Source organism: Lithobates pipiens, unplaced genomic scaffold, assembly GCF_037356315.1.
Source record: "Lithobates pipiens isolate NorthernLeopardFrog02 unplaced genomic scaffold, aLitPip1_a1.2 Scaffold_22, whole genome shotgun sequence".
Lineage (NCBI taxonomy): Eukaryota > Metazoa > Chordata > Amphibia > Anura > Ranidae > Lithobates > Lithobates pipiens.
The window spans coordinates 33,295,155-33,309,561 of NW_027507784.1; the positions used below are offsets into that span (position 1 = coordinate 33,295,155).

A 14,407-nucleotide genomic window follows, 5' to 3' on the forward strand; every position below is an offset into this window, starting at 1 on the left:
GGTGAACCTAAAAAAAATAACTAGCTACTTAGCGACACTAATGCAGTGATCAGAAAAATGATCGCTTAGTGACACTGGCAAAAGGGGGTGAAAGGGTTAACTCTAAGGGCAATCAGGGGGTTAAATCATTATTGTGGGGTGGTAGGGGGCTACCCTGGACCTAACACTATTACTTTTACAACTGACACTGAATGCAGTGATCAGTAAATAAATGATCACTGCAATCAGTGACACTGTGACTGGGGGGGGCGGGGGGACATCGGGGGGCGATCGGGGGGGGGGGTGATCAGGGGGGGTTGTGTGCCTGTGTGTTAGTTAGTGCCAATGTAGTGTTTGGTGCAGACTTACTGTGTCCTCTCCTCGTAGCCCGGTCAATAAGACCACCCCGAGGAGAATGACATCACTTCCTCCCTGCCTGTGAATACAATACACAGTGGGAGGAAGCTTCTCATTCGCCAGGAGCGATCGAGAGGGGATGGCCAGAAACCAAAGGCCATCCCCTCATCCTGGATCACTCCTGAAGCGAACCGGACCGTCGCATCCAGCGGGAGGGGGTCCGATCGTGCTTGTGCCTGTACATGCCATTGCAATGACGTACATTGGCATGCGGCAGTCCTTAAGTGGTTAAGGGGTTAAATAATAATTCTAATTGTATATATTTAATCACAAGTGTCCCCCCTTACATCAGAGTCCACAAAATCCACAGATTTCCCCTTTACATCTGTAGCCATACCCCCATAGGGGTTGCTGAATGTAGTGGTTCAACTGTCACCCCACCCAGCCAGACATCCATCTTTCAGTCACTCAGAGACATCGCTTCCATACCTTTTTTTTTTTTTTATTTGAGGGGATTAAACTTGGATGGGATGCCCAGAATTTTTCGGTGCAAACTTGCTTGGGACTCTAGTATATACACCTCAATCTTCTCTAGAGCATGGACACTTGCTACAGACTGTTCCTCACTAGCACTTCCCTTGCTGCAGACTGTTACTCCTTCAGGCTAGCTAGCACTGCATGGGGAGCCCTGACACTGCTTCAGCCAGGCCTCAATGAACTGCCTTTTGCAGGCAGGGACCTCGGGCCCCTGTGATGTAGAAATAGTTCAAGTGCTAGCTATCCTCTATTCAGTTACATTTCCCAGATAGCTCTTTTCAGGTCCTGCCAACCAGCCTGGCTGCAATGTCCTTTCTTACAGTCCTCTCTTCTGATCTCAAACTCCAATCTCCCAGTTCTCTCAGACGAGCCTCCCCAGTCCTCCCAAATGTGCTAACTCACCAGTCTTCTACTCTCCCATGTGCCTCTCTTTCCAGGATCTCGTCACTCCTCCTGGATGCACCCGAGCCCAAGCCCAGGGTCACAACCCCCCCCCCCCAGACTGGGGAGCTCCCCATGGGCCCCGACAGCCTCCACACTCTCTCACTCCAGCTCTTCTACCCGACAACTCCGCCCCAGCTGGGCTGACCTCAGGTATTTAAGGAGGCTTGCCCCCTACCAATCCAAGTTGGGGATTGGCCAAGATTCCTTAAGATACCCTAGACAGCTCCACCTCTCCCTTCCTCCTCTTCTTATAGAAAGTGCTAGAAGGAAGAGGGAGGTGACTGTGAAGTGATGCTGCCTGGGAGTCACCAGCTGTTACCCTGAGCCACTCTAAGCCCAGAATGACAAGAAAACAGGCCTTGCAACTAGCTAGCCTGCCTACATTTTCCTACTCTCATAAAAGTAGAGGGTAACCTAACTAGCCTAACTAGAGGGTGCTACACATCTGAACTTGCAGAGTTCCCTTACACTGCAAGGAGGGGACTGGGCAGACTCTGATATAAGGGATAACTCTGGGGACTTTGATTTAAGGAAGAACAGTGAGAACTCTTATGTAAGGAGGAACACTGCATACTCTGGTGTAAAGGGTAACTCTGATATACAGGGGTGCCTGGTAACCAGAGCCCCCACTTACATCATCGTTTCAAACATTCCTTTTTTAATCAGGGTTTCCAGAGCCCCTGTTACTTCAGATTCTGGAGAATTTCCACGTGCACTGTAAGATTTCTTTTATACAGGTGGACTGAACGGACCACCCATTGTTCTCTCTCTCTCTCTCTTTGGGGAGGTGGATGTAAACAGACATGTGTCCATTTACATATGATGACAGTCAGATCAGCATATAGAGAACAGTGGGCTGTGTCCGTGTCCGCTCTGCACAAGTGGAGCAGACACAGACCTGTCATCCGCCTGCTCAGCAGAGAGATTTCCCATTGAGTAGGCGGATCAGCTTGGCAGAGTTCGCTCATGAGAAAGGGGCCTAATGAGGAGCCCTGTGGATTGTAATGTAAAGGGGAATGCTGATGTAAGGGGGTCTCTGCTCACCAAAGCCACCCCTTACATTCCCTCCCACTCATCCCCTTTGTGAGGCACGGAGCTGCCAAGGATTGGAATGTGGACAGGGCTGTGGGCACACACAGGAGGAGGGGGGGGGGGAGGAGGAGGAGAAGATCCTGCACTCTCCCTTTCCTCTCCTGCCCATGCATAGAGGGGGGTGGGCTGTCAGTGCTGGGTCTGGACAGCAAGAGAGAGTACAATAGATACTCTTTGGTCTGCAACCCTGGAGCCACATACCGCCCCCCACCCACACACACACACACACACACACACACACACACACACACACACACAGAGAGTGCGACTTTTGCGACAGTAGTTCAGCCACTGCCATGTACTTAGCAGAGTGTGATACTTGTGCTCAACATGTCCCTGGCAGGCTGCTCATTTTTTCATTCTTACTGTATACCTAGAAGAGTGCCTAATAGTGATGAGTGAACCGATTTTGAGCTTCAAAGTTACAATTGTTTCTTTTACTGGAATATATATTGCCCTGAGCACTATAGAAAGTGAAGGTCAATATGTGCACAACTCCTGGGAGTTGTAGTGGGCGCAGCATTGAACACGACTTACCTTTGGAAGATATATGGGAAGGAGTTACTCCGAATTGCTTGTTTGGAAGAGTATGAGAAATGATGTTTGCAATGTCACCTTGTCCCAGACTGATTTGTGGTTGTGGTTCTGCAGGGCACAAGAAAGAGGTATGTAGTGATTTAAGTGTAGTTTCCAAATGTGTATAAAGGACATCACACCAGCCCTCTTTATCGAGCTTAGAAAATCCTAAATGTTACATCTATTGCCAGAACAAGAGTAGAGGGATGTTTGCCAAAAGGGGACATTGTCAAAGGTTCTCTTGCACTCAAGACATTTCCCATTGTGCACAACATACCATTACAATAGGGCTCAGTTGATCCTGGCAGAGAACTCTATGTAGTCAGCATATCCCTGGCAGAGTGCTTTGTGTGTTTAGAGTTTAGAGTTTTTCATGTCACAATTAAATTACAGTTTCTTAGCTGATCCTAATTTCTTCCCATGCAGTTTGTTTGTTGCTATGTGCCCCCCGCCTTTTTTTTTGTGAGGCCATTCTGGGCCTTCCTGAGACTGCTGACCATAGTTCACAGATCATGCAGTGTATTAAGGTTTAAAACATTTTTCCTGGATAAATCTGCATCTACATAAATACAAATGGACCATGAAGTTCAAACACACAGGATTCCCCTTGAACCCATAACAATGCCAGACTTGAACCTCATTCCTACACAACCGGTCACAGGAGGCTGTATTGCCTTATGTGGTGGAAAACAAATGAGACTCAAGCAGGGTCCATCGCAGGGCTATGGGTGGCAACAATACATGGGTATCAGTTGTGCAACTGAAATACCCAAATGAATATAATATCACTGTAAAATATCAACAAGTTACCTTGTTTGAGTGGTTTTTGTACTGGACTGTGTGCTTCATTTTTACTTGCAGTTGCTTCTTTGTGGTTTGAGGGTCCTGGCACAGCATCCTCTGCTTGTTCTGTCTTTATATTTTTTGCTGGGGTTTCAGAGCATGGTGCAGCATCACAAACTGGTACCAAAGTTATGGCCGCAATCTTGTATTCTTGGTTCACATCTTGCTTAACGTTTATGACTTTTGATTTAGAAGCTTTGGCTAAAGATGGACAAAAATGTTTGGATCGGCAAGTTAGTTTTCTGTAATACCAAGCTTCAATATCAAATGTGCTATATATATCAGGATCCTGGTGGGAAAGGGGCTGCTTAGTCCTGATTCTGGAGAAAACTATGATATACCATAGTCTACAGTATATAGGGAATATTGATTGAATTTAGCTTTCTAACCAGAATATTGAGTATACATTTTTGTTTAGCACCTTTACTTTTCAGATTCTCTTGTCCTCACCTCTTTGTTTTTCTATTACCAATTTATTATATAAATACATAGCTCTAATGAATATTTTAATGAAAAACATATTTTTGGGGGGTTTGGAGAACCCCACCAGTGCTCAGCGGCGACCAATTGTGCTCTCAGACCTCAGTTGTTTCTACTTATACTGAAGCTAACACTGATAACACTGATGGTATTACTGTACAAATATAAATAAAACCACTGGCGTGTTAGTTAAGGAGCATTGACCGATCAGGAATTGCTTATGTATAAGCAAATCCTTCATGCAAACAGTTTGCACATTCGCTTACTCCATTGTCCTCACCAACCCACCTGTATAATCGCCAATCACATTACTCTCGGTAATGTTTTCCCCTATCAGACTTCCAATCTATTTTCCTTGTAACCCTGCCCATTAGTGCCCATCAGGGTATCCTATCCATGCCACCTATCAGTGCCCTTAAGTGCCACCTATCGGTGCCTATCAGTGCCCATCAGTTCTGCATATCAGTGCTGCCTATCAGTGCACATCGGTGCTGCATATTACTGCCTCCTCATCAGTGCCCTTCAGTGCCATCTCATCAGTGCTGCCTCATTAGTGCCTATCAGTGTAGCCCATCAGTGAAAAAAACCCAGTGGTGATTAAATACCGCCAAATAAAGGTCTAACTGTCTCCAAAAAATGATAAACATTTTGTTTGGGTACAATGTTGCATGACCACGCAATTGCCATTCAGCTGAAAATATGTCTGGGCATTACTGTGAAAGTGCTCGGTATTGAAGCGGTTAAACATGGTGTCATCTCCTTGCAGATGAAAAGCGTGTCAGGAAAGTCAAGGGAAAGTAAGTATATGCAGCCGAGAATAGAACCATTTTTTATGAGGTTGAAAGTTGGTTTCCACATTTGATGGTGTCAGAAAACGGGCTTTTAGGTAATCTACTATTACTATTGCCACTACGACTACTACTGCCAATAACAGTGTGTAATTGTACAACATAGCTCATCATTGGTTACCAACTCTCTCTTACCCTCATTTTTTTCAGTTTCCATGTTCTTGCTGCATTGGGTAGCTAAAGAGAGAAATGCAATTACTAACCTTTTACAGCACAAAAGATATTCATACAGTTTATATTTATATACGATAGAGAGAGTAAAATATAACAGAATTCTCCTGAAGAAGTATGTCCTCCATGAAGCATAGGACTGCAGAGACAGGTATTATTTAGGAGGTGAAGGTTGACTTCCACACTGGATTATGTCATGCAAATTACTATAATAATATATTCTACTATTACTACCACCACTACTGCAATGACTGTTAATAACACTCTGTAATTCTATGTAGCACTAACCAACGAAGGAGCTGCTGGTTAGATTTGGGCTTACCGTTACCTCCCGGTTTCCTCGTTGCAAGTCTAGGGGTTCCCGTGGTAGATGGCCCAGTAACTTGGAGACTGACAACAGATCCACTTGAATGGATTTTATTTGCAAAAACATAAACAATGGAACAGTCTCTTGAATTGGAATCAGAGGGTTGGAAAGGAAAGTTCAGGTACTCTTATGCCGCGTACACACGATCAGACAATCCGGTGGACTTGGTCTGGCGGACCAGAGTCCGCCGGACAATCCGCCCATGTGTGGGCTCCGGCTGACTTTTTCTTCCCAAAAGTCTGGCGGACTTAGAAAGAAGTTTTGACTCAAAATTGTCCGGAGGACAATCCACCCGTCTGTGTGCTAGTCCGCCGGAACTTTTGAAATGAACGGACTTGCCCACACACGGAGAAAAGTCCGTTCATTTTGAACGCGGCTCCAGGTAGACGGGACTAGCGAAGGAAGTCAATGTCGCCGCCTCCATCAGCAAGATTGACACCTTGTGAGCCCCGTCACCTGGTATGGACTTAAAGGTGAAGCCCTACGCCGAAAAAAATGGCGTGGGGGTCCCCCAAAGTCCATATCAGACCCTTATCTGAGCACACAGCCCGGCCGGTCAGGAAAGGGGGTGGGGACGAGCGAGCGCCCCCCCCCCCCCCCCCGAGCCATACCAGGCCACGTGCCCTCAACATGGGAGGTGCTTTGCAGAAGGGGGTGCCCTGCGTGCGGCCCCCCCACCCCAAAGCACCTTGTTCCCATGTTGATGAGGACAAGGGCCTCTTCCCGACAACCCTGGCCGTTGGTTGTCGGGGTCTGTGGGCGGGGTCTTATCGGAATCCGGGAGCCCCCTTTAATAAGGGGGCCCCCAGGTCCCAGCCCCCCACCCTATGTGAATGAGTATGGGGTACATCATACCCCTACCCACTCACCGGAGGGAAAAAGTGTCAATAAAAAAACACAACACAAGTTTTTTAAATAATTTATTAGACAGCTCCGGTGGTCTTCCGTCTTCTCGCCAGACTCCTCCGCTATCTTCTGCTAGCTCTTTTACTAGTGGAGGAGCCCGTTTTTCTTCTTCGTCGTCGCCGCCGTCCAGGGGTCTTCTTCCAACTTTGGGGTCTTGTCCCGCTCTTTGGGGGTCTTGTCCTCCTCTTCAGTTCTTCTTGCCAAGCCTCCGCTTTCTTCTTCCAGCTCTTTTGCTAGTGTTGGCCCGGTCTTCTGTCGCTGTCACCGCCACCTTCTTGCCTTCTTCTCTTTTTCTGTTCTTCTCCTTCTTCTTTTCTTCGTCCTTATGATGCTGTCTCTGGCCGCAATGGCAGGGATGCATTGTGCGGTGACTTATATAGGGACAAGGGGCAGGGTTATCAGGGTTCCGATAAGCCCCCCCTCCCGCAGACCCCAACAACCAATCGCCAGGGTTGTCAGGAAGAGGCCCTTGTCCTCATCAACATGGGGACAAGGGGCTTTGGGGTGGGGGGGCCGCAGGGCCCCCCTTCCCCAAAGCAGCCCCAATGTTGAGGGCACGGCCTGGTACGGGCCAGGAGGGGGGGGTGTTTTCCTGACCGGCCGGGCTGCGTGCTCAGATAAGGGTCTGATATGGACTTTAGGGGGACCCCCACACCGTTTTTTCAGCGTAGGGCTTCCCCTTTAAGTCCATACCAGGTGACGGGGCTCGCCGATGGAGGCAACGACATTGACTTCCTTCGCTAGTCCCGTCTACCTGGAGCCGCATTCAAAATGAACGGACTTTTCTTCGTGTGTGGGCAAGTCCGTTCATTTCAAAAGTCTGGTGGACTCCCACCCTAGTCCGCCGCAAAAGTCCAGTCGTGTATGGGCAGGTCCGCTCGTTCGGAAAGTCCGGCGGTTTGTCCGCCGGATAGTCCGATCGTGTGTACACGGCATTAGTGTCAAAGTCAAATTTGCTAAAGAACTTGCTAACTTTGACTGCATCCAGAGAATAGCCATTCGCAACTGGATGATCACTCAGGTTGGACAGTCCTTCTCTCACAAGGCCTAGCAGCCAACAAGGTGCTTACTTCAGAACAAGTCTCTGCCACAGATGCTGTAGAATACGTAGGAAAACTAAGCTTGAAACACTTGTAGGATACCTGGATCTTTCAGCGAGCTTGGCGATATCCACAAGAGCGGATTCTCTCGGTTACTTCAGCCCTTCCAGGCTCTTGCTAAGAAACCCACCGCACGTGGTGTTCTTCTGAAGAGTCCTCCCCTGGAATGCTTGAAGTCACTGGGTCTCTCCCGAACCGGAGACAGCACCCAACCACCTCGGAGTCCTTCTTTTAGTTTCCCTGCCTCAGGCTAGCCAGCCCCGAGACATCAAAGTCAGGTGGATCCGCACCCCAGGCCATAGTCTTCCTGGGGGCTGGTCAGGAGGACCAGGACCATGAAGTCAGTACATCATTCTGGACCGGAACCCCGAACCACGTGACATCCGCATCTTAAGTACCCTCTCCCAGAAAACACAGCGAGAACGCCACTCCCACTGGGCAGGCTCTGAGAGAGAGTAACTTCAACACCCAACCAGACCATAGTTCCAAGTCTGCCAGAAGAGACAGTGCCCTCTGTGGCCAGGCTGAACACCTCACGGTCCAGTCAGACTGATGCTGAAGTCTAATTTAGACAATTGTACCCAAACCAAACTTTAACTTTAGAAAAAACGCATAGCGCATGCTCTTCAGGAGCCACCGCTATATCTACAAAACAGCTCAAGTCATTATCAGTCACCAATTCTCTCTTACCCTCAGGTTTTTCAGTTTCCATGTTCTTGCTGCATTGGGCAGCTAAAAAGATAAATACAATTTGTAAACTTTAACAGCAAAGAAGCAAATATATTTACTGTATATACAACAGAGATAGTGAGAGCAAAATATAACATAATTCTATGAAGAATTGAGTCCTATTTGAAGCATAGAACTGGAAAGCATAGGACTGCAAAGATTGGCATTAGTTAGGAGGTGAAGGGTGACTTTGGGTGATGTCATGCAAATTGCTTTAAAGTGGTTGTATAGTCCTTTTTGGGACTTTTACCTACAGGAAAGCCTATAATAAGGCTTACCTGTAGGTAAAAAAAAATCTCCTAAACCTGTACGCTTTAGGAGATATTCCCCTCGCAATGCGCCGCTGACTGCAGCGGCGCATGCGCACAGGGGATTCCCGGATGAAAGCCAGGCAGACGACGGACCCTGCTGGGAAGAAATCTCCCGCGCGCATGTGCGGGAGTGAAAATATTGCGGCTCCGGAGCCGCGATACCCAGAAGAAACGCAAAGGGAGCATGTCATCTCCCTCGGCGTGGATTGGACCAGATGTCGGGGCCTCGTTCTAAGGTAAGTATTTCATAATGAGCTAGTATGCAGTGCATACTAGCTCATTATGCCTTTTCCTTTGCAGGTAGAAAAAAAAAACACATCAGCGGGTATACAACCGCTTTAATTATATAATAATTTACTATTACTACGACCACTACGACTACGACTGCTAATAACACCATGTATTTCTACAATACAGCTCAAGTCATCATATCTTACAAAGTCTATCTTACCCTCAGTTTTTTCAGTTTCCATGTTGTCGATCCATGGGGAAGCTAAAGAGATAAATGCAATATGTAACCTTTTACAACACAGAAGAAAATTATTTATATTTATATATGATAACAAGAGTAAAAAAAATAAAAAATAATTCTCAAATTCTCAAATAATTCTCCATGGGAAATTGGGCCAGAGTGTAATCTAATATACAAGTTGTGATTTGAGTAGTAAGGTGGTGGACTTCCCTCCAACAGGCTGAATTAATGAACATGACCACCAGATATGTATTTAGAGGAGAACCCACCTCCTCATTGCATAGCCAGCATGTGGGCAAAATTTCGGGAGAGATCTTATGAAGTTGCAAAGGGGTTCTATACTATCTTGAGAATACTTTGAAGCGGTTGTATACCCTTATTTGTCATTTTTTTACCTACAGGTAATAAGGCTTACATGTAGGTAAAATGAATATCTCCTAAACCTGTACAGTTTAGGAGATATTCACTTTGAATGCAGCTGCTGACGTAAGTGGCGCATGCGCTGTGAAGGCCCCCGGCAGACGCTGTCGGACCTTGCCGGGAAGAAGGCACCCGCGCGCATGCATGAGAGTGACATATAATCACGGCTCCAGCGCTGTGAGTGGAATCCCAGAATTCCACTTTAATTATTTAACTGTTTACTATGAGGCCTCATGCACACTGTGTGTTTTTTTTATGTTTTTACAGCGGTTGTTTTTGGCTGTAGATATTTTTTTTCTACAGTCATTAAACTCTCCATCATGTTATCCTATGTTGCGATGCACACATAGGCTGTTATCAGCAGTTTTGGGCAGTGGCATTTTTGAGCAGTAAAAAAAACCCAAAAACTAGTGGGTTCTGAGAGATGTTTTTCAGCTGTAATGCTGATAAATGCTCAAAAATATTGATAAAAGCTCAAAAACGTGACTCACCAGCGTTTTTGGACATTTTTGATCAAGATACAAATACTAACTCTCGATCAGTCCTATTAGTTAGCTTTGATATTATTAAAGCATTCGACAGTGTATCCTGGAATTTCCTCGATATAATACGTGTAGCGGCCAAAACCCGTTGCAGGGCGGCCTTGACTGAATGGGCTTACCGCTTACCTTCTCCTGGCCTGCTCTTCCGTGTCTAGGGGTTCCCAGGGTTGATACTCAACGACTTGTACACTGACACAGATGAAGTCCTTTCAAAAGGTTTTATTTTGCAGTAGAACTTTCACAAACACAGTCTCTTAGGGAACAGAGGGCATGGGTGAACAACTCAGGTACCTTGAACTGCAGGTTTAACAAGTCTCTACTTCCACCCATAGAGTAGCCACTCGCAGCTGGGCACTTCAAGGCTGAACAGACCTCTAGCCAGAGATCATGGCAGTCAGCATGTTGGCTCAAAACTTGAACTAAAGATGAACAAGAACCTTTTTTCCAACCGTACCTGGAATGTTTCCCGCCTCCTTTTAGGTACTGGAAAAGTGTGAATTCGTCAATGTCCTTCCCAACTCAGTAACCAGGCACTTCTCAGGATGCCACTTGCCGGCCTTCCTTCGAAGAGTCCTTCCCCGGTCACTTCCACAAGCTGTGGTGTCCCTCCAAGCCGAGAGCACACCCGGACACTTTAAATCCTCCCTCAGTTACAGCGCCTCGGACCAGCAGGTTCCGAGACTCGGGAACAGACGGATCCCTACCCCAGACCAGACGGGTCTATCAAGGGCCACTGACAGGAACATGCTGCGGGATGTCGAACACTCCATGACCGGGACCCCTCACTGGGCTACCCCGGTCCTGGAACCAGAACAGACCATGTGGGTCTCAAGAACAACTCCGGAATCCCGAACACGTGACCCACACCTGTTTAAGTACCCCCTCCCAGACTCCTCAGCAGGCCCCGGCACTCCCGCTGATTGGCTCCGAGAGGGCCGATACCCAAACATCCAACCAAACCTCACCGCTCACATGACCAGGCAGAACTTGAAACATGGCCTGGCCAGACTGGTGTGAAGGCTTACCTACCCAATTAACCCTTAGTACCGTAGGGTGCTGAGGCAAAAACTAAATTTAAAATGCATGTGACATTTGATCCCAAATGTCATCCGCTACATACTAAAAAGATATGGATTCAAAGGCAAATGTTTCCATTCCTTTCAAGCACTTTATCATAATCCATCTACTAGGATTAGACTACCAGGCTGTAATTTAGACTTTTTCAAATTGGGTAGGGGTACACGGCAAGGATGTCCCTTATCACCTTTACTATTCGCCTTGGCGATCAAACCCTTATCCACGGTAATATTATTACATCCAGGCATATAAAGTTATAACACTAATAATAATACCTATAAATTAAGCATGTATGCAGATGATATGATTTTGTTCCTCACACAACCTAATATAGCCTTACCAAGCCTACTACATACCCTCAAAATATTTGCATCACTTTCAGGCCTAACAGTGAAAGTCTCTAAATCAATCGGTATGCCAATAAACATCCCACCTTCCCATTTAGACTCCTTACGTTCCTCATTTAACTTTACCTGGTCATTAGAATCTCTCCCATATTTGGCCATCTTTCTTACCCCAAATATTAATGACCTAACCTCAAAAAACTACTTATCAATGATGCAAACATTAGGAACGATGCTTAAAATATGGAAATCTTTCAAAATATCATTTTTTGGCAGAATCACAGCAATTAAAATGACAATTCTACCAAAGTTATTATAACTATTCAGAGCACTCGCAATTAGACTAAATAAGTCACTCATCACTAAATTTCAATCAGAGATTAACAAGTTTATATGGTTAGATTCTCCTCTCCGCTTATCAAAATTAGTACTATTTAAATCACAAAAGATCAGAGCACTTGGTCTTCCAGATTTCTGATCATACTATCTAGCTGCTAGATGGTCACAACTGGCACAACGGCATATTCCTAACCTCAAGGTCCCATGGGTTAGATTTGAGAAAGAATCCTTCCATATTCCATCTCTGGTATATTATGGGGAAATAAGATTTCAATTCATACTTTAGACACTCTCAACCAATTACTAGCACATTCATACCAATTATAGAATCTACATAACAAAAGAAAATACAAACTGATCTCTAACACACCGCCGCAAACTTCCTTAGGTGGGTGATCCAAAATCCCCCCTTAATACACATAATACTGAAGACTCATGGTGGATAAATAACAACCTTACATACCTCTCTAATTTTATAGAAAACAACAATTTTACCTCATTCTCCCCGCTAAAATCTAAACATCAGATTCCCAATGCCGAGTTTAAGACATTTCTTCAAATTAGACACTTTTTTTTAGCACATACTTCCAAACAACAAACAAGCAACCTCCATCATTCTTCCAAAGTATTGGTCTAAAATCACCAAGAAGAACAGAACTAATCTCAGAAATATACTCTAATTTAATAAATAATATAGAACAAAATAAACTCCCCAATATGCATAAATGGGAACAAGAATGTGAATTTATGTATGCAATGGAAAACTGAGACAAATGCACTACTCATTTACATAAGTGCACCAGATCAACCACAATAGAAGAGACTGCAATCAAACTATTCACAAGATGGTATTATACACCAGCTAAAATTCATGCCATTTTCCCCACAACCCCCCAGACAAGCTTCAGAAGTTGCAACTCTATGTGTTCATTCTCACATATTTTTTGGAATTGTGAGAAATCACACATATATGGAAACAATTAGAAAAATTTGCTTCCAAAATCTCAGATAATACTATTAACCTAACGCTACACAACTGTTTATTATTTTCCTCTATCACTGGACTTACTCCCTATAATATGAGATTGATCCACACAATTTGTGTAGCAATACACTGGTTAATAGCTTATAACTGGAAATCACCATCAGTTCCATTGACAAACCAGGATTAATAATATCAATCTTATGGAAAAAATATTCCACACACTACAGAATACTAATAATTTTTATAACAAAAAATGGGACCCATGGCAAAATGATTCCAATCTCTTTTTCAACGCCGAATAACAATATTATGAACATATATCAGAAAAGCATCAACAGAGTTATATATTTACAAAATGCATAATATACAATAATATAAACTTTAAATACTATAACAAACTACAGTATGTCATATATGAAAAAGTTATCAAAAATGTATTGTTTTATCTTGTATGTACAATACCTATATTATATTTTTTGATTGCATATGTCAAAGCTTTTTATACCACCTTTTGTACCAAATAAAAAAGTTTGTAAACAAATAAAAAATAAAAACGTTGAAAAACTCACTCACTGCAAAGCTACTGGTGTTTTTATAGTGATGGTTGGCAGAGAAGCCCTCCTTTCATTGGTGATCAGTGGAAGAAAGACCCCTTTATATTGGTGGTCGGTGAAGAAGCCCCTCTCTTTCATTGGCAGTCTGTAGAAAGTACCCTTTACCTTATGGCCCATACACACAATCCGAATATAGAAATTGTAGAAATGTAATAGGTAAATGAAGTCCTGAAAATTCTCGTATGACAGAAAATGATTTTAACGTCCAGTGTGCATGAGGCCTTACCATTACCACTATGACAACTAATGCTAAGAACAATGAAGTTGATTAACTAAAACTGGAGAGTGCAAAATCTGGTGCAGCTCTGCATTGTAGCCAATCAGCTTCTACTATACCTTCAGCTTGTTCAATTAAGGTTTGGCAAAAACACTTGGAAGCCGATTGGTTTCGATGCAGAGCTGCACCAAATTTTGCACTCCAGGTTTAGTAAATCAACTCTTGTGTGTAATTGTACAATACAGCTCATCATGTCATTATTAGTTTCCATTTCTTACTTACCCTCATTTATTTTAGTATGGATGATCTTGCTGGTTTTGCTATCTAAAAAGAGAAATTAAATATGTAAACTTTCACAACACAAATATATCTATCTATCTAATCTATCTATATATATATATATATATATATATATATATATATATATATATACTGTACAGTAGGTGCCCGCGATATTGTGTCAATCTCGCTGCTTTTATTGGCAAGATTGATACCCTGCGAGCCCTGTTACAGGAGCCAGCGCCGAGGCACATCAGGAAAGGAAAAACTTGTTTTTTCCTTTCCCAATGAGCGACAAACTTCGTCGACATTGAGGTCGGGTTCACACTGGTGTGGGGATCCAACTTGGATCCCCGCCAATACCAGGCACTGTGTTTG

The 14,407-nt window shown here is 44.4% G+C and overlaps 1 protein-coding gene across 25 annotated transcripts in view; it reads right to left on the minus strand.

Annotated features, from left to right (window-relative positions):
* LOC143923526 (uncharacterized) overlaps positions 1 to 14,407 on the minus strand; it is a 213,321-nt gene that overhangs the window by 126,695 nt on the left and 72,219 nt on the right. For 12 of the 25 annotated variants that reach the window (XM_077447270.1, XM_077447263.1, XM_077447261.1 and 9 more), the window contains 6 exons: positions 14,033 to 14,074; positions 9,192 to 9,233; positions 8,391 to 8,432; positions 5,292 to 5,333; positions 3,796 to 4,029; positions 2,947 to 3,054 (listed from right to left, as the gene is read on the minus strand). In XM_077447270.1, coding sequence (XP_077303396.1) covers positions 2,947 to 3,054; positions 3,796 to 4,029; positions 5,292 to 5,333; positions 8,391 to 8,432; positions 9,192 to 9,233; positions 14,033 to 14,074 — 510 coding nt within the window. The remainder of the gene's footprint in view (positions 1 to 2,946; positions 3,055 to 3,795; positions 4,030 to 5,291; positions 5,334 to 8,390; positions 8,433 to 9,191; positions 9,234 to 14,032; positions 14,075 to 14,407) is intronic. The other 13 variants (XM_077447264.1, XM_077447265.1, XM_077447258.1 and 10 more) reach the window with 6 other exon arrangements.